The 20,757-nt window shown below is 45.3% G+C and overlaps 1 protein-coding gene across 1 annotated transcript; it reads right to left on the bottom strand.

The window, feature by feature from the left end:
- Positions 1-7,527: 7,527 nt before the first annotated feature.
- Positions 7,528-17,661, bottom strand: T265_08806 (hypothetical protein; the record flags this gene model as incomplete). Its single annotated transcript, XM_009174713.1, has 4 exons — positions 7,528-8,047; positions 12,881-12,989; positions 16,242-17,523; positions 17,563-17,661. 4 exons carry the CDS (start codon positions 17,659-17,661, stop codon positions 7,714-7,716), a joined length of 1,824 nt encoding a protein of 607 aa, XP_009172977.1.
- Positions 17,662-20,757: the final 3,096 nt, after the last annotated feature.

Consider the following 20,757-nt stretch of genomic DNA (forward strand, 5'->3'; position numbering starts at 1 on the left):
CATTTCACCATAAAGGCAAATCGGAACTTTTGGAATGCAAACAACTTTTTAATGAGTCCATCAAGACAATTAGAGGCGTGTTATCCTTCGCGCATTTCGCGATTTTAAATAAACCTTTGCGTATTCTGCCATAGTATAATAGGCCATATCAGCAGGTCTGAAAGTATACAATGGTGAGAATTCTCTCCACACTTATAAATAGTAGGTTACCACATGCTAACTGGAGAAAAGTTATCAAGGTTGCTGATGGAACAGTCCTCATCCAACTAGTCAAAAAGAGATTCTGTTGTTTAATATCCCGAATCATGATTCTATGATACCGGTACTCTTTAGCAGGATAAGCAGTATGCTACGTTAAGCAGAGTCCAGCGACCACCATAAGATTTGTAAGGATAACTGGAACTCGGAGAAGAACACCCAAACTCCATACTGGCGAAAGGCATCCGCGTGAAAAACGGACCAGTCTGCTTTGCATACGCTGGCAGAATCGAGGAGTTGTGGATTTGTAGTCACTTCCATACTGTCTGGTATATTTTTGGTCCACGACAGTCCTTCAGTCTTCAGTCTTGTATAAATAAATTAACCTTTCCAAATCTCCGGATTGTGATACAGCAAGAAGTTGGATTAACTTTCTGTGCCACAAGGCTCAACTTCGTGCGAATACTTAGTTGGTTTCCCAAGATGGTATCCAAAACTAAAAACTGTAAAGACCTGTCGGACTGGGTACACTTCTTATTCAGAAACGGTGCTACTTGAAAAGGACGAAAAAGTGCAAATGAGAAGTCGACGGATATTGGGCCAGAAGCCCATCCCTTAGTTGTCGGCTGAGACCGGCCGACAGGTCACTTCTGGATGCAAAAAAATAGTCCCCTTGGAAAGGATCATTGCAGTTTCAAGTGCTGTTATCGTTCGACTCCTTTGCCACTACGGAAATATTTAATTCACGAATGATCATGCAGATCACTTATGTCTGTGGAATTAACGCGGATGCTTCTCGCCGATAAAGATCACATAAAGCTTGCTACTCAATAACATTTCAGTAGTCAGAAGTTGGTAAAAGCTTACCTCTCAAATTTGAACCCTCAACGACAGGGGATATTGCGCTGTCACTTGATATAGTACAAATTTGCTGCCGGACAAAATGTTTAAATCTGAAATATTGTAAATGAGGAGTTGAAGAACGTGTTTTAGCCAGCCTATGAGGTATCGGATCCATGGGCTATCTTGGTTAGACGGTGATTGGGAAAAAGTAACTAATTACAGTGTTCTTCGCTCTGGCGCGGGACACTCAGGCAGTCAGCAGAAATGGTTAACTTTGTCGACGAATAACGTTTGGATCCTACACTCAAATTATTGGCAAACCTCTGACAGATGAAGCTAAAAGTAGAATTTGACGTTTCTCGCATCATGAATGTTGCTGTATGCGAATGTTGACAGAAATACCCCTCAGTCAAGTGACTACCCTAAGAAAACTTTTCGTCTTCAAGCCTACAACCACAGATTAGATGCCATTATTGTAAACACTTATCTAAACCAGACCGGACAGTTGCATCACTTCGGTCCGACCTCTGAATCTGTCAGCCTTTGAATTTCCGAATAGGCTGCAGAAATTGTGAAGAACCCCCGAAAATCTAGACCATTCTGCGATTTGGAACCTTCAAGGGTCACCTGGGGTAAAATTTATCGCCTTTATGGTCAACTGTATCGTTTCACTGAATTTGACAACCACCAACTATGTCCATGTGTTGAGTGTCTACTACTTTAATCTCGAACCAGCCATCGATCAGTTGGTATCCCGTATATAGTTATCAGCCCTCGGGTTAGACTAACCGGAGAACTAGTTTTTTAGTGAAAACACCTTCGTTATTCACGTAAACAATTCCTTGATAACCAGCATTAGGTGAGTTTAATATGGATAAAATTCACTGCTGATGTTTTTGCAAGGAACGTCCTACCGTGGTTGGGGTCACTGCATTGTAAGCAACATTTTGCAACACTGTGGAAGGTAATCGTCTCTCCAAAGCTTATCAATGAGTAGGAGGGAATTGCAACGTTATGCTAAAACGCAGAGGAATTGACGGATGACACTATCAATTCATCACTAATAGGGTATAGGTGCTCAATTCAATGCCATCATGCTTAGACTGCCTGAGAGCTATCAAGAGGCATCTGCGAGTCTGTCCATTGATCTTATTTCTTCTGGTTTACGGATTCACAGACGGCAGTACTTATAGCTCTATCCAAACAGCTTGTGTTATCCGTACTAAGCGCCAGTCAACCGTACAAAATTCACATAGGACTGTTACAATACAACCTGCCCGTGTACAGTCCAGCGTACTCAGTATCTCAACCCATGGATTTGAAGACGGGAATTCCCACTCAGAAAGCTAACAAAATAAACTGCATGCAGAGTAAGCATTCCGGATTTGGCCACAAAAATATTTATCAATAAAAGGCCTTCAGAAAACTTTCACAGCTCACCGGATAAATTCGAACGAAGTCATTTGAAACAATCAGGTCATGAAAACCGTACGTCCTGAATTCGGTCACCTTACGCTCCTTCTTCTGTTCCTATGACAAACACAGATAATCTGTCCCTTTAGCTTGCAAATTTTGACATCAGTGAGGAACGTGTCCTTCCGTTCCACGTGCCTTTTAGTCAGGTAGGGAAACCCCTCATTTTCACGCTTAAAACGCTGAGGATCTCGGAGCAAGTCTAACACCCAACTGCGGATTTGAGGAACTTTTACAATAAGGAAATAGCTCTCAACGACTGTCGTTTTGCATTCCGTTCACAGTAAACCTTCGGGGTGTGCGGAAACCGATTAGGAGTTATTAACCAGAAAACCGTTCAACCAACTTTTGCTGCAATGCTTGTCCATTCTTTCGTTGTAGCAACGATTCCTCTATTCGCCAGCGGTTAGCGGCGATGGAAATACTACCTCGTGACCGACCGAAGTTCTTTTTGTCAATGACTACTGATCATGGACGGGAACACTAAAATTACAACCATGATGCATTCCAATTGCACCTCAGTTGTAGTTATCACTAGGAGTAGGGTAGCTATCTGATGGGCGTTGAGCGCCTCCTACGAGAATTGTGTTTACTGATATGATACTAATAACAAAATGAGCAGACAAGACTATCCTGATTGTCCCAAGTTGAATGGGGACAGAAATCGAAAAATTCGACTGGGCAGTGCCATGACCTTGACGTCTCCTGAAACACATTCCAGACGGACTTTTCCGAAATTCTAGTTTAAAAGAGATATTTCAATGTTGTGATAAATGACGCGCATAGTGTACGTGTTCAGAATGATTCCCAAAAGTATGCTTGTGGTAGAACAGTTCTTGAACAAATGGCCATCATTTTTCCATAGTCGCTTGGGCTAACCTTTCACATTCAATCACGAAGTATCGCCCCGTAGGTAGTGCTCAAGATATCTTACTGAAAACTCATTCGGGCCAAGCAAAGGGCCCTCTTCTCCTGATTCGCCGTTTCTTGAATGTATCTTTTAGACATGTATACAATTCAGGCTTGAAGGAAAACAACAATTATTGGACTGCTCTGTACCAGTTACGAAATTGCTTGGTGCTGCGGCAGGTGTTCACATTATAAGAGCACTAGGGATAGCATTCACACACTAATGGCAGCACCTACATGGCACTCTATCCGAATACCCATTCGAGCGATCAACTTGGCCCCAGGTTTAACATGAGAAGACGTGAGACCATGTCGCCTACTCCAAACTCGAAACCCAGTAGCGCATACCTTGCTATTCAGATGCACATTGGCCTCAGCGTTTAACAGGATGGAAAACGCATCTCTGTGCTGAGAATCAGTGTTGTTCTGCTTAACACGCTTTCGGTGTCTAGCTGCCACGCCACCCCAAGGCAGCACGATGGCTCAGATACCGTCAGGTTGCCCAAACTTAGATAGGAGCAGTGGAGATCCTGAGGTTGGGTTTGAAGCACGGACCATTTGGTTGCGCCTTAACCACTGGGTTATATCGAGCTCATCAGCCTAGATTGTCCGATTGCACTTTTTGCCAATTATCCAGATCAGCAAGCCTTCAAATTCAGTGTTTCTGCTTAGTGGTGCACACTACTTCGGACTTTTCAGGATTTCCCTTGGGAACCACCGAAATGCTTTGTGCGAAACCCATATGAAAGTTTTTCCTTGAAAACGCAGTGTCCGTGACGCTCATCTGGCTACTGTCGATATTTTTTAAAAAAAAACGTGCCTTGTTCTTACTGGCGAGATGATGCCCAACGGGTATGAAATTCTCTGACGAACAGTGGGTGAATCTGGAAGATTCTGTGTGATTTTTTTCAAGTTAAGGGTGTCGCCGTTAACTGTCTGATCTTAGTTAGTCATACTAATATAACTTTTATTCGCTGAACCCTTGCGCCTGAAGACCGCCACAAATAAGAATAGAATTGTGGGTGAATGTTATGTAGATGTTAAAAAGACGAATCACAGAGAATTCTTCAACCCAGGTAACATAAATTCGGAAACATCAGTACTGGAATGCAGTCCACACTCAGAAATGTCCGAGCAATATTCCCATTGATAACCCATTCCAGGAGAGCAAACCAATGCGGTAGACGATGGAACGGAATTACCATCAATATTAAACAATATTTCCGAAAAAAACGAATTGAATTCGGTTACCTAACAATCCTAACTAGCCCCACTCCTGAGCTTAAGGGATGTATCTGGATTCATCCCAGCTGACCGCAACGCACAGCCGATTGCTTAAGACATTCGGTCTAATATATTTGTAGTGGGTGTGTGGGGCCAACCAACATCGCAGAAATGACAACTGAAAGAGAGCAGAACAGGATATCGGCGTCATGAGTACCAGAGAAATCGATAACCGAGTCTCTCTAATGAAGGACGACCTGGGTGCTGGAAATTTCAGAAAGACGACAGTGAATATGGAAAATATCTCTACTGAGAGTCAATCAATTTTACCTAACAGCAGAGTTGTCATGGGTTACTACATAAATGAGTTCATTTGAGATTGTGGACCGCAAGACAAAAAATACGCCTTGCATGGTCCAGGATTCTGGTGACATTTTGCTGTGAAGAGTACCAGTTTGAAGCTACGCGACAAACTGCGGTTAATAGGCAGGACGAGAAAGAACCCAGTGACCTGCGTCGGAATCATCGACTAAGACAGTTTGGAACCTGAGTTGTCCTGCCCCAAAGATCAATGTGCACAAGCTGCAAGGACTGAGAAGATGGCAGAAAGACATCAGTGACTAGAAAACATGTAAGTCAATCAACCGGCGGTTCAAATCCCTACACAAGTGTTAACCATCACTGTCTTGATGCGTATGTTGAAAAGAAGACAAGATGCGCAGGAAAACCGAAATGGCTTTATAGCACGTCGCCAAGCGCTTCGCTCCACACCCCGGGAGACAGAAGTCATAGTGGAGGAGCCTGACGTCCTTCTCTGTTCCGTGACACTACACACCTCCGTCAGTAGATCTATTGATTTCCAGTCATTTCTGCTTACATGCCAGCGAAAATGTCATTTAGAAAAATGAAAACGTGTGCATTAGCAGATTGCACATACAAAGAAGACATGTTAAAGACTGCAGATACACATGCACGTGGTGATGACGAGCATCATCATCATCATTGTCAGCTGTAATAACCGCGTACTCGTCGTACGGTGGTTGCAGCTGCCGCAGTTTCATTCACCGATGATTTGGGGGAGGGGCTAGGTAGCTGCGCAATGCAGGCACGAGCTGGTAAGTTGGTGCATAAATCCAGCACTGTCAGCGGGCTGTCAAGTGGGGGGTGGAAAAGGAGCTATGCGTTGAAGGCAATAGCTTGGATGCACTAGCGCCATTGAGGGGGCGACTGGGCCATGTCTGACAATGTTTCCAGCCATTGATGTGGCCCGTCTNTTCCCGTCGTCCGGGGGTTGCCGCTGGCGGAGTTTCCTTCACCGATGATTTGGGGGGGGGGGTGGTGAGTAGCTGCGCATTGCAGGCGCGAGCTGGTAAATTGGTGCATAAATCCAGCATTGTCAGTGAGCTGTCAAGTGGGGAGGGGGTTGGAAAAGGAGCTATGCATTGAAGGCAATAGCTTTGATGCACGAGCGCCATTGAGAGCGCGACTGGGCCATGTCTGACAGTGTCTCTAGCCATTGATGTGGTCCGTCTCGGGGTCCCCATCCAGGAAGACGGCAGTGACCAGCGCAGCTGAGTTTGCTGGTAATGGCTTTCACACTTCGCTGCCAAGTCATTGTTTGACCGCCTCTGGCTCTCTTCCACCCTTCACGTGGTTGTGCGAAAAGAGCCCTTCCAGGATGACGAGCATACGGTAAAAGCGACTCAATTATTTAAAGGAGTATCCCAAATCCATTAGGTTGATCCAGTTAGGAGAGAACAGAAATCGCAATGCGATATTTCATTTCTTTGCTAAACGTTGGATATATGTCGGGTGCAGTCTAGCCGTATGATTCCGCTCAGTCTCTAAAGTAAAATGAAATACAACAGCATACTCAATCTGAATGGCAAATTCATATGTATACGCCCTTAACACTGACTACATGTGACTGTGAATCATGCATTGTTCTTCTCCAGTTAACATTGAGTACTCTTAACAGACAGCTTTTACTGATGACAAGTCTTATTGCGATGGAAACCTGGGTCTAGAACATTCCGGTCAAAGAAGCCACCCTCGAAGAACCGCATTCATTTAATACTGAATTCCCTACAGAGACTACCACACTGCCATCTGAACCAATCTATAACATCGAATTAATACGTGACTAGACCATGTGCTATTAATTCCACTGGGACGCTGAATACTGAAGAACTCCAGATCCCATATATCCGTACCGAAGTTAACATCCGGTTTTGATTCGGAAGTATATAACATATTGACCATCGAGATCTTGCGAGGTCATACAGTTCATAATGGAGAGGAATTTCTAACATAAATGATTTCTCTAGGTAAAATAATCATCGCTGTTCATAAAGATGTATACAAGCAACGGGCGGAGAGAAGACGTTGCCCTGCAATAGATTTAACTGATATTCAAGGCCCATTCGAGTTCGCAAAATGACTAGAAAAGCTGTCCTCGATAAACACCTATCCTAGTGGTTCCGACCTTGAGGCTTCGGTCTTATTCCCGACGTCGGCATCATCTACTCGTTCTCGAAAAGTTGAACGTATCCCATCGCAGACTTGTCAGCAGTGCGTGTTGCCTTGAAAGTAGTAACAATGTAGTAGAAGAATTCTTCGAAATTTCCAAAAGGCGGGCTAACGCCTCACTAGCTTCTTCGGAGTGTGGAATCGAGGAGCCAGTCACTCCATAAAAATTCGTCGTCATTTCGAAAAGCTTACCAAATTTACTCTTGGGAATAGCTGTTAGAATGCAATGCCACTGATGCTCTCATGAGTTATGCTGTTCACCACTGTGAGAAAAAAAAGAAGGAAATGGACCCACCGACCAAGGCTACTATGAAGGCATGATATCGGTAAAACTATGGAAAAGAGAAGATGGAAACCACTTGTATCTTACAAAGAAATACATGCAGTTCAATCACTGAAAGAAATGAGCCGCCAGTGACTTCGAACTCGATGTGAAGAAGCCCCCGGGGAAATTTCCCCGTTCGAAAGTCAGAACAGATGTACTGTACAGTTGTCCACATGGACAAGTAGAACGGACGACACTGGACAACACAGAGATTACAAAGACAGTTTCCGTCCTTCGATGCTCATTGTGACTGCACGGGCAGCCTTGGCGCGCTTTTGTTTCGCGGTTTGAGCTAAGTTGCGTATATGGGTTTCAATTCGCGATGAGGTACCGAAGCCTCCAGACACCCCTGCCTTCCGTCTGCGTCGAAACATGGGTTGATTTTCCGAGTCTCCACCCTCCTCATCATCTTCATCATTATCATCACCAGCCCGACCACCCCCGCCAGCGCCCACACGCCATTTCGGTCGGATTATGTAATCTTTGTTGGATGGTTGTGGGACGCGAGCACGTTTGATGAAACCTGGATCACTTGGACGGAGCAATCTGTGTGGAGTACAAAACAAAAGAAGTATTGTTGTGCACAACAAAACGTCGGTGTTGAAAGAAACAGTCTAGAGTAATGTGCCAGGCGTGGAACTGAAAGCGTCAGTAAAGCTCCAGTCACCAAAATACGGTACGTTTCTACTACCATGGGTGAGAACGTGCACTGAACCACCCGCCTCAGCACAAAAGGGAACACAAAGCTAAGTGTCCGATGGGAATTATGTAAGTGAATATTTGAGCGTCAATCGTGAAAAGGTAATACACCAGTGATTCGATACTTACTGTTCCTAGGACGAACAATGAGATTAGATCCATTTATTGATCCTCCCTCCTCATGGGCAACGAGAGACACCTTCCTTTATATAAGAGATGGTGAAAGCGTGACTACGTTCCGATACTTTAGTTCTACCAAGTACCCAACATTTAAGCAAAAGAATAATTTGAATTTGGTATAGATACAGTAAGATACGCCTTCACGTGACTTGCAAAGACCTTGTAGAGGATAAAGGAAATTAGCTTGCACACTAAGATTCGTCTATTCAATGCAGCCGTTCACCCAGTCCTAACTTACGGCTGTGAAACTTGGTACTTTCTGTGTCTAAGTCTAATTTCGGGCATCCGACCTGATGGTTGCAAGTTGTTACTTCAGCATTCCACTTCTCAGACAACTGCTGCAGCTGCCATGATTTCAACGTTTCGGTCTCGTCGCCCACAAAAGCGAAAGCGAACATTCCAAACTTATATAGGCGCCCCCGCCATGTCCGGAATGGCTCTACCGTTTTGGAGGACAGCTGAGTACCTGTACCATCGCTGTCAAATTAGATTTAGAGGGCACCGGTCCCAACGCAGCATAAGGCAGTTATCGCTGAGATCGCAATAGGACCTCCGTCTAAGATGATCTAGCCCATGACCACCATGTGTAGGACGGGATATCTATGAAGTCTACTCATCCCTTTACAGGAGACAGTCACCGTAAAGCAAGTAATTATGGTTCGTTTCTGTTCGAGGGGATCGCAATGAGTCGACAGCAATGGAGAATGCCGTTGCGAACCCTTTAGGATAACATTTTCTTTGGGGGATTTTTAGTACACTGTTATGCCAATGTCCCCCACCCCAAAGGCAAAATGGGCGCTCCCAATAGAAGACTCCCAGAATCACGAAGTTGCTCAGTGGAACCATCGTGAAGAGTGAATTACTCCGTATGAAGAGACCTTGTTCCATGACACCAACAAACTTATTTGAGGGAAATAAGCAGTAACCAGGGAACACCGACATCCTCGTTTCTTGGCACATCAAATAGGACATTTACCATGACTTATTTGTAAAAAAGCTCTTTAACTGCATCAGGGATCTATCCCAATACTTCCCAGTCATGTACGTCAAGTTGGACAGTCCTGTGCGATAACATCAGGAATACAGAGATGGCTTCTTCCGTTTACTGGAAATCACCACTTTGCTTAGAATGAAATGCACCGTGTTGGTTCCGATCACTTACTCACTAACTCACTCAAACAAGCCTCCGTACAGCTCCCAGGATTGTCTTTACTATGACAGTTAAACAGAAACGCAAAACCTTATCACCTCTAAGATGTCGAGGTAGTTCAGTGCGCCATTTGGTTAGTTCAACTTGAACTGCCCAAGTCTTGTTTCATCAAGGGATAATGCATTCCAACCTGAGTAGCCTTGTTTCAGTGTCAAACAAAAAATCAATGCACCCGACTTAGATTTAACATAAGCAAGGATGCTGCGATCAACTACATGACCATGCTGCGACGGACCGGCTTACAGTCGTCGTGGAAACTAATTGGCAATAATGAATAAAAGCGTTCAGCTGTGACAGTTTCGCTGCATGTTACCCAAGATGCTCGAAAGAAGCGCGAGGATGTGCTGCCCGATTGTTCGAGGCTAGACGGGAATAATCGAGGAACCACGGCGGGGTTCGAACCATGGAAGTCGAGATCAGTAGGTCGCGCTTAACGAATGGAACGGTTGGGAATAAACAACCCTACTAAGACCATTGAGGTGAACTTCGACCGCAGATCCGGGCAGTGGATTCCCTCAGGCGAATTATCAGGTTTTGCATGTAAATCGAAGTAAAAATGGATAAGACAAGTAGCAATGCCTGCACAATCAAGGATAAGATGAATCAGGAGCGATTTTTCCAACTTCGCTGCACAGGCAGTTTGTTACGCAAAGAAAACTAAGAGAAAAAAATGAAAACACCTACAAAATTGCCGTAGATTCCCCAGTTGAGTCGAAGTGAAATAGTCCTAATGGTTATTTCAACAGAGTGTAAAGTGCGTCAAACTAAGTCCAAAAAAGAAAGGACGACTTAAGCAAACACGGAGCTGTAGGTTGGATACGAACTCGTGAGAATATAAGCTACCAAACAGATGCTCACACAATGACCATAACTAATGGAAACCATATTATGGCAACCTTAAGGTTCGAAAACGTACTGAACGGTAGATCCGAAAAGTACACCAGTACTAAACACCATCATAATTTCTCTTCTGGAAATAGAAGTCCAAAAACTCACTAAACATGCCTAGCTGTGTCCAACAGTGAAACCCAACGCGTTTTGTGTAAGTGCGTTGTATTTCACCGGCGTATTTGGAAGATGTACGCTACATACCTTTTTACAGAAAAGACCATGCGTGGGGTTTAAAGATGCCACCTAGGGAGCATTATGTAAACTAAGTAGACTGCGCTGCGGGTAAGATGACTCAGTGGTCAGAACACGAATTTACTGGCCGGAAGGTCCGTGGTTCGAGCCCGACCTCTGCCTCTAGACTTCCCCTGTCTATGCTCGGTGAACCTGGTAGTATCACAGCCCTCGTGCTTCCTTCTGGTGGCATAGAAACTAGGCACCGAAAGCGTGCTACGACTGAACAAAACTGCGTCGCCTATGTTGTTTGGTTGCAACACCAGCAGCAGCATGTAGGAGAAGTCGTTTACTCTGCTCGGTTCAGTGGACTCTACTACTTTTAGAAGTCTGAAACTGGAAGATACATCTTCCCGAGACGTCGAAGCGGTTAAAATATACCATACGGACCAATAATGTCCTTCCACACGAAGCATGTTTGACATCTGAATACCTGCGGTATCCCTCTAGTCCCAGATTTTCATTCGGAGGCCACCTTTTTGGTGAATCCAGAACTTAACAAGTTCGTCCCAGCAAGCACCCATCTCTTGAATATCAATTATAGATAAGCATTGGCATTCGTCATCGGAACGGCGTCATGAACTCCTGAAACTATGTGGAGTGAGGATTCATAACTCATCTAATCCTCAAAATCAAACTGTAGAACAGCACACGACATTCTTTCACTAGTCAGTGTTTGACTTCCAAACCTAAACGGCTGAGCCAAACAATTGCGTGAGAAGGATAGGATCGACTGAAACAGAGTCTAAAGATTGTAAGAATAGCAACGCAACACCTAGTGATGATCAGAGGGGTCCAGTCAGGTAAACTGCTTCTGAATTTCCACTAAAAAGTGAGGTAGTCGTTTTGGTGTCAAGTACGCAGCTGTGAGTGCACTCTGACCAAAACTGAGTGAACAATAACAAACGGGACAAGAAATGAGTAGACCGCTTTGGATTACTTTGCCAAACGTCTAACGAAGCATGCGTACTTCCACCAGCTTTTAGCTTGAAGATAAGCGAAAGGCAAAAATTTAGTTGGGCAACGAACAAAGTATTCTTCACCAGTAAAAGATTGGCTTCTTACACCTAGGGTGCAATGGAAGCCCTTTCATCAAAGAAAATTCGATTTACCGATCAGTTTCTGTTGCAAAACCATGATCGCATTGCACACAACTTCCCTTGTATATGGCTACGTTCAATACATATCTGTCCTCAGTGCACTACAAATCGGAAGCTTCGGTAGATTGACAGCTGTTGCGCAAGTGATTCCATTAGCTTCAACTGCTGTTGGAGAGTGTTTTCACAATCCACTTAACGCGACAGAGTATAACAGTCTGTCGTCCGGGGACTGTCATGGTCTGAACTAGGAGACAGACTAAAACTATGGATGGCGGCCCGACACATCTAAGCTTCTGCCGGATGCTCACTCGACGGGTTCACGGGAGCAAGGTCGATCAAGCTAGAACATTTATCTATTCGATCATGTGACAAACGCATAGGTCGGGCCAGGAACTGACATGAGCATTTATACGAGCTATCTGGATAAGTCTGACCAGAGACCCTGAGCTCCAGCTAGCTGAGTCGTAAGGCTCCGAAGCTTCTGACCAGGTCAGTGGTTCGAACCCAGTCCTGGTTTCTCGACCGTTCCTGTCCTGACAGTATATCAACTCCGGTGCTTCCTATGGGCTGTAATAGAATGCATGGGCGTTTATATATGCACTGTTTAATGCCTGCATGGGTAACGCGTCTAGACTAAACGCTGAAAGCGGGGGAAGGAATCAATGCGCATCACACTGAAACAGATATAGTTCCAACAGCATTATCTTGAGGAAGCATTACCAGTCTTCGATTCATAATATTTCCGGGCTTAAATAACTTGATCAATCGAGGGTTCGTTTGATAGACGTGGTAATCGGACGTAATTGAAATTAAAACCAAAAAGCAACAAAAATCCAGTCAGTAATAGCTCACCCTCTGGTCTCACCATCCAGTTCTCGGTTAATGTCACGGTGATCGTGAACCTCGTTTCTGAAACGATAGACAATGAAATCCCAAATGATGTCATAAAAGTAGACAATGAGAGACTGAAGTGCTGAATGTAAGACTATAGCATATTACTGACAATCAATCGGAAAAACCTCCATCTGTTATCGAGAAAAATGCTTCATTAAAGATAGGTCAACGTACTCAATATTGCGGCGCTTGGGCAAATGTTCGTAGTCCAATTGTTTCCGTTCTTCTTTTGTCAATGTGCGATAATCACTCGTCAGATTGAAAATGGGACGCAACCACTCGTCTGAAACGGTTCGGAGGGAGTGGAACCATGCAAATTAGACAGGTAAGTCAAAAACCAATTCAGATGCGTAGGTATAACGCAGTGACATGGTTTGATTGAAAGGCTATGTAAACAGACTGAAGCTCCATCAACTGATGCGACTAAATTTGCTTTGGAAAACTGAATACCCAAGTGCCTACCATAAGTTATGAGTCATACAATGATTGGTTAAAGTGAATTAGGGATCTCGGTAAAAGCCTGTAAGCAGAAGTGTTTACCATTTGCCCGGCACAACAAAAGCGTTCATCCGTGGCACTATTTCGGTGCAAAACGGGTGAGCCACTGCCAATTTATCGGAACCTAGACAAGACGTGAATTACAGCAAACTTCCTTCCGCCAGCAGCCTGTGTATTCGGGTACAGTTTGCAAAATATGGGCTGGCGTCTGCTTTCTGGTGCAAAGCTGGGTTATTGTGCATACCGAGTGGCTGGACAAGTAGTCATCTGCCTGATCCTAGCAGAAGACCAACATAAGACAAAGACTAACCTCAAAGTGAATGAAGAATTATCTGCTCTACAAACATCCTTAAAGTTTGAAAGTTTGAGAGGCTAGATCAAAAAGATTGTAATGTTCCACAAGGGATGTTTTTTGTGTGCTCGTTCTTTATGGAGACCTGGTGAGTGAAGTGAATGCTCGACTGCTTTTGCGCGATCGTACTAGTTAGAGCAGCCCAAAGTCTAAGATGAAAGAACAGTCCATAAAAAAACATTGGACTAATGTTTGAAACCAGCGACCTGGCAGATGTCTTAAACAAGGGGTTGTTCAACTGGGTTGCTAAAAAGCAGTGAAAAGGCAGATGGTCTCGAAGGCGTATGAATAGTCCTCCTCGCCCAATATGCATTGCAGTTATGGCCCCATTGACCTCTAACTTGTTTCGCTCTAGTGTGGAGCTGTGGACCTTCGCCGTTACCTGTCTATCCTACGGCAGCCACATGGGAGAATGGGTTCGTACCAAGTGAGGTGATGAGGTAATAAAAGACAGATGAAAATTCGGTAATTATTAGCCCCCCCCCCCGGTAATAGAACTTCTAGCCCCAATATTCCTGGCACTTTACAATGTTACACGAAACGTTGACCAAAAGCGATTTCGATAGAATTACCATTACTCATTNGCCCCCCCCCCCCCGGTAATAGAACTTCTAGCCCCAATATTCCTGGCACTTTACAATGTTACACGAAACGTTGACCAAAAGCGATTTCGATAGAATTACCATTACTCATTTGTCCGGGATTGAGGTGGTGTTATATGTAGGACCAGTCATTGACTTCGAAAGTGTTCGGCCCTTCTACACGAGAGAGCATGTTTATGTGACACTTTCGTTTGCATACACGTGTGTGAGGAAGCCCACCAAAAGCATTCCCATAGGGATTTCCAAACTCTCCGTTCTCGTCCAACGTTATCAGTGTCGTGCTTATGTGAACGTCAGTCCCCAAATGTTTTGAGTTCATACTGTTGTCGACAAAAAGGTTGTTGACACAGATGACAATGTCATCTAAAAAGCATTGTGAACGTTTTTAGGAAGACTCGTCAGACCCAACATATCCTGTGGCTTGCGCTTTGTACCGGGGTGATGCAGGCTCTTATCATGCCCTTCGACAAGCAAGGGAACTGGCTTTATTCCACATAGTAGGATGAACAATAAATTCGGCCTATGAAACTCAACAACCGGAATCGTTCACATCAACTAGCGCAAGTTTTAATTTCAGAAGCGTATACAACTGAGTCTCAAGAGTCAGACATCTAGTACTATTATGCGGACCGCCTCTGAAAGCATGAAATCTGAGGCGTCCTCAATGACGATCATGTGTCAGGTATGTCAGAATTATAACTCGTGTTGGTTAATACCAACGGATTCGTAACAACGGAAGACACGTGATTTCCAATGGGCTATGCATCTAGTATTATACAAAGAATGCGGCGGCTCGGTCGTGTATAAAAATAGCCATGGCCTATTGGAGTGCGCGTTGAATTCCATGTGTAAATCAAGTTGGCACAGAAGACGTATCCGATGAACGCTAAATCAGCAAGAGTGCGAAAATGAAGACGAAGAGGACAGAAACAGCTGTAGAAACGTGCCCGCTCTGGAGCCACTGCATGCCGTGACTATTGTATGATCTCAACGGCCTTCTTAGCGCCAGTTCCCATCCGGATATTAGGATTGGTCACTTCAGAATGTATGCACTTTGGGAACTTTGTGGTGATCTATAGATTATAAGTTACTAGTAATACTTTTAAAGCAGAGCTTTCCCAAACAAAGAGGCAATGAAATAGTTTTCGAAAAAGTTTGGTGACAATCGGTAGATTTATTGCTGGGCAACGTTTCGCTTTTGACACAAAAGCTTCGTCAGGCCAAGTGACTAGGTTCCGAGGTTGATCGAGATTTGAGGCGGAAGGTGAACCAATCAGCTAAGTCAAGCTAAATCTCTGTTGGGTGTCGGTCGAGGGATTTTAGTGTGTTAGAGTGGTTGAACAAGTGTTGGGTCGGTGGGGAAACCTACATGTGTTTGGGTCCTGCCTAGGGTCTAGTTCTTCTGGTTCGGTTCATTTGATGGTTCCTCTTGAACTTCATTTGAACCTTCTGTTAGTCTGTGTGGGTGAGCTAGTGCTAAGAAAGTTGTGTAGGAGGGATGCTGTGACCTTTGGTCGGTTGGGGTTTCCACCCCTACCCCCCGGTTTTTTCTAATGACCCTAAGTGGATTGACAACCACACCGTCACGTGTCAACCCGGCTTATCTAAGGCAATGAAATAATTGTGCGCGACACAAAGGGTGCTGTTGCTGAAGAAGGCGGAGGCCACCTAGTTATGAAACAAACCGATTGTGTCTTACGTTTTGCACGTCATGTCGCTTTGATAAAGGCTGTCCGATAAAAGACAGATGATGCTGGGATCTGCTTAATCACTTCATAGGCATTGTTGTAGCTGACTTAGGTAGAGGAGTACCACCACGTGGCTGCAAAACATAAACTTGGATGTGGTTTTTGATCCAAAAAGCCGCTGACTAATACAGAAATTCATCAGGCCGAGGAAAAGTAGTAAAGACACTTACCTGCCTAGTCGTTGATCCTCACGTAGGATCTGATTAACACCAAACCACAGGCTCGGAATTAAGCTGGTCGTTTTGGGAGGTGTGACTGGACCCCGAAAAGTCCAGCCATATCGTCGTTATTGATGCACACAAAGTGGGCACAGAGAGATGGTACAAAAAACTTACTTATAAGTCGTCCGGCGCGATCCTTGTTTTCTCGCGTTTCCCTTGGATGCTTGTATAAATACATGAGGGCCTTTCCAATTCCGGAATCTTGAAGGGTTTCGGGGGAAAGGTTTTGAAATTCTCGCAGACAAGTGAGCATTGTGTCACGGATCACCAGATTTGGAAGTGTGTGGCCCGGAAGCGGAGCCAGCCAATCTGTTATTGCCGACAACATTCCATTATCAATCAGAGCAGCTTTAAGGTCAGCTCTCCTCAACAGGGAGGTTACATTGGTGATCATACGCAATTTCTTGGTAGCTGGTTTGTTCTGAGACAGTAGCTGACGATCTTGCTCAGCGGCTTCTTTCATTTGAGAAATCACAGACAAAATAATGTCATCGCTGTCATTTAAGAATTCAATATCCCTATTACGCCGTCTCCTGCGGCTGAGTTGCTCCCTCTTCCGTGCCATGATTCGGTCAAAGTCCGAAACAAATTCGTCCTCTCCTTCGCCTTCTTCATCATCGGAACCAACCGTTTGTTTGTCGGTTACAGAATGTTCTGTAGGCTGAGCAACAGGTTCTGCATCTAGCTCCTTTTCAACTTCGTTCTCAGCAAACCCCTCGAACTCCTCTTCAGCATCGCTTTCACCAAAGATGTCAGCAATGATTCCGTCAACCTGAGACTCTGGTTGTTCATCTCGTTCAAAACCTTCAAAATCCTCGTTGAGCTTATTGTCATCATCAATATCATCATCATCGAAATCCTCAAATAAATCTTTATTCACGTCATGAGGGGATTTGGAGTGCTGTGCTGTAACAAGCGCCGGTGCTTGTTGTGGGCTGCTGACTGTGTCCCTGGGACTGTGAGCTTCCATGCGGTCAGATGAATCAGAGCCTGGAGTGGCAACTGTCTCGGTTTTAAGTGAAGGTCGGTAGGTATGTTCTGGGTCTTCTTTCGTCAAAATGGTCGGCTGAATGCTTGAAACTGGAGAAGGATAACCTCCAGAAACACTGGAGGTGAGGGGGGATTCTGAAGGTGACCCGTAAGTATGACTGGGTGCATAGGCGGGGGTAGTGACATCTAGAAGAGGCTCAACACGGTACTCTTGATCTTCATGCGCATTGGGATGCGTTGCGTTTTCGGAATCTGCGTGGTGAAACCCAGGATCAAATTTTGTTGGCTGAAGGGACGGTGTGACATGCACTGCAGCGGGTTCCTGATCTGGCGATGAGATCTCATCATCCGTGATACCATTGTTCTCCGAGCCGTCATCATCAGACAGATCGTCTGAAAAGGAGTCCTATAAAAGGGCATGCTAGTTAGCTGGTGACTAACTTACTCCAAACTGTCCAGGCTGTACACAAATGGGTTGATATTCTTTTTCCGGGTCGTCCAATAATTGGGTCCGTGTTGGATCATACCCATCATCCTCCATCATTTTGAAGACCGGGCTGAAAAGTGAATATGATGAAGGATTACGCTGACCATAGTGTGACTATCCGAGGCCGCCACACCTACAAACTGCATGGAACCTTCAGCAGACTTGATGAACAGGTGAGAGGGACTTGTACATATGCAACTACACCCACCCCCGCAACGTCAATAGATTTGGTTCCAGTGGCTACAAGTAAGTGCCTTTTCACAGATTACCCACTTTCAGTGAAAAAAATATTTCAGTTCGCAGAAATCTTGGAAAAATACAGCTGGACACTTTGAAGGCTAGTTTAGCTGGCCTCTCATCATCATCATCATCATCATCATCATCATCATCATCATCATCATCATCACCATCATCATCATCACCATCATCATAATCGCCATCACCACAAGAGATAGAAACTTGTGTTGACAATGATGCTTCGCTACCACACAACCACAAAATCCAATTATAGTTGAAACCTTAGAATGAAAAGAAAAAATGAGCGGATGCGGGATGGGACCTCGTGCTGCCCTACTGCAAGCATTCTGAGGTGCTCACATCTTCAATTTTCCAAGCAGACAATCTGGAAAGAAAATAACAGCATGAACGCCAATCATCGACCAGCCACTATTTTTGCAATGTCTCCAGCCGAGCGTGAGGGTTTCACGCGGACCCTTCCTATAAGCCGAAACGCCAAACCCTTCGTATCCTCTATCGCACCATTCTACCAAGGTATACGTCAGCGACCTTGCGATTTCTGCCACCCTGAAGGTGGCACGGAAGCAACACTCGCCCCAATATTGATTTGCCACCGCAGTTGACGGTGCTAGACACATTCCGCGATTGCATTACCTGTTGCACAACCAAATACCCGTTTTCTAATAACCTAATTACAAATTCGTTGACACCACTAGTCAAAAACCTGGAGACGCTTCACACCATCTATCCGCATAAGCCATGCCTCACAATCACGCAATAACAAAGCCCTTATTGTAGCCTGTTACATGCCATCCATGAGACCCAGTGATGTGACGCTCATCAACAAACGTGATTCTGGCCTTTGAAACTCATGCACTGAATTCATCAGACATACCGCGATCAGGGCTAACACAATTATCGAGGTATGGAGAATTCTCCGAAACTCCCGACGCTTTTGCCGGGATTCTAAGAGGTATGTTCAGAGACAGTACGTTTTGAAGCATGACTTGGCACTTTGAAGGTGCAAGGCGCACACCAAAAGGTGGTACGATGGTTTATTCAATCGGGTTTCATCTTCAAGGATGAAGACAATTCGCCTACATACTACAGATCGACAAAGTCCTCACCAGCAAAAATTTGAACCTTCCAGCGTTCGCCTCATTATTTTATCAATGACGAAGCTGAACCAGGATGGAGAGAGTGGACATCCTTGTCGGACACCACTTTCCGTAGAGAAGCTTTTGGAAAGATCACCATACACTCGCACATGCCCAGAGGTATGTGAATACGGGAACCAGATTATGTTCACAAACTTCCAGGGTATATCTTGTTGAGGACTGACCGATCGACGGAAACGAACGCACCTTTGAAGTCAAGGAATACCAAGATTGTGCGTCGTCTGTACGTATGTCGTTGCTCTACCATTTGACGGAGTGTGAAGATTCCAGATCCCTTGTTACTCCACGGACGCTGAGTTTCACCTGGCATCGGTTAATGCGGTGCACTAAGTTGTGGCCGCAGCCAGGGGAATTCGTCGCCGGGCTTAGGTCCCATCATACGTCTAATATTTATAGGAAGGCGGAAGGGTCAGCAGGACGTGGGCTGGGAGCGAGAAATCTCAGTGGTTACAACACGAATTTACTGACCCGAAGGTCCTCGGTTAGAATCCGACCTCTTCATCTCGACTCGCTATCTAGGCGTCGACAACCCCACAGAATCCCGGTCTTCGTGCCTCTTTCGGGTGGCATGGCAGCTAAAGGGTGTCACAGCAGAACGAGCGTGAGGGCTGAGGTACTTTAAGGCTGCCCAAGGCTAGACAGAAGTAGCTGAGATGCTGGGGCTGGGACAAAGCCTACCATAAGACGGAAACAGAAGACCAATGGAAAGGGGCACCCTGGCCGTAACTCGGTATTTAAAAATTGCACAAGACAGTCACGCGAAAACCATCGCGGCATCAGCTTGATATCCACCTGTTATGTAACGCAGCGAGTACGATCAACGGCTATACGCGACGTGAGACCGAGATAGACCAAGTAGTTAGAGCGCGAATTTACTGACCGTGAAGCTCGTGGTTCGAACACGACCTCCGCCTCTCGACTTCTGTTCAGGCTTGGGCAACCTGGCAGTATCCCAGCCCCCGTGCGTCCTTCGTGTGGCATGGCAAGTAGGAACCGAAAGGATGCTACAGTTGAACATACCTACGTACGAGACCGAGCGCACAACTCCCCGGCTATGACGCGAGCCCAACCACTCCTAGCACACTGAGAGAAGACCAGACACCGCCTCACCCAAGATGATTTCTGGCAATATATTGTCCAGGTCGACCGATTACTTGGAGAGACAATCCGTGAGAACCAAGCTGGGCTTCGCCTTGGCGGACGAAGCATGGACCTTACGCTTATTTTGGAACAAGTTCATGGATAGCACCCTTCTTTCAAACGCCCCACGTTGGACGTTTTTATTGATCTGAAGGCTAATTTTCACTCTGTCAATCGTCAAAAAGTTTGGCAGTGGTTTGCGATCAAAGATGTCCCTCCTAAATTTATATCCCTTATGAGAGCACCGTACATTAACTCCTGCGGGTGCATACGCATACACAGGAGGCATCAGCCTAAGCGCACCACGCCAGCAGTGTAAGACAAGACTGGCCTGTCTCACCTTTTCTCTTCAACTTGCTTGTTGACGTGCTGCTTGAACCCTCTCTGCCTGCCCCCAAAACCTCGACGATCGAAATGCTCGCGAGTCATTGGTGCATGGGGATTGAGTGCGCCGACGATATCGCCCTTCTTGGTTCATGTCCTTCAAAGATGCGAATCATTTTAAACAACCTAGATACTTCTCTCGTGAAGCCCCCCCCCCCCCACACCGTATTGCCCGCCGGGTCAAGGAAGTACACAAACCGTTACACCACGATAA

The sequence above is a fragment of the Opisthorchis viverrini genome, assembly GCF_000715545.1.
Source record: "Opisthorchis viverrini unplaced genomic scaffold opera_v5_237, whole genome shotgun sequence".
NCBI lineage: Eukaryota > Metazoa > Platyhelminthes > Trematoda > Opisthorchiida > Opisthorchiidae > Opisthorchis > Opisthorchis viverrini.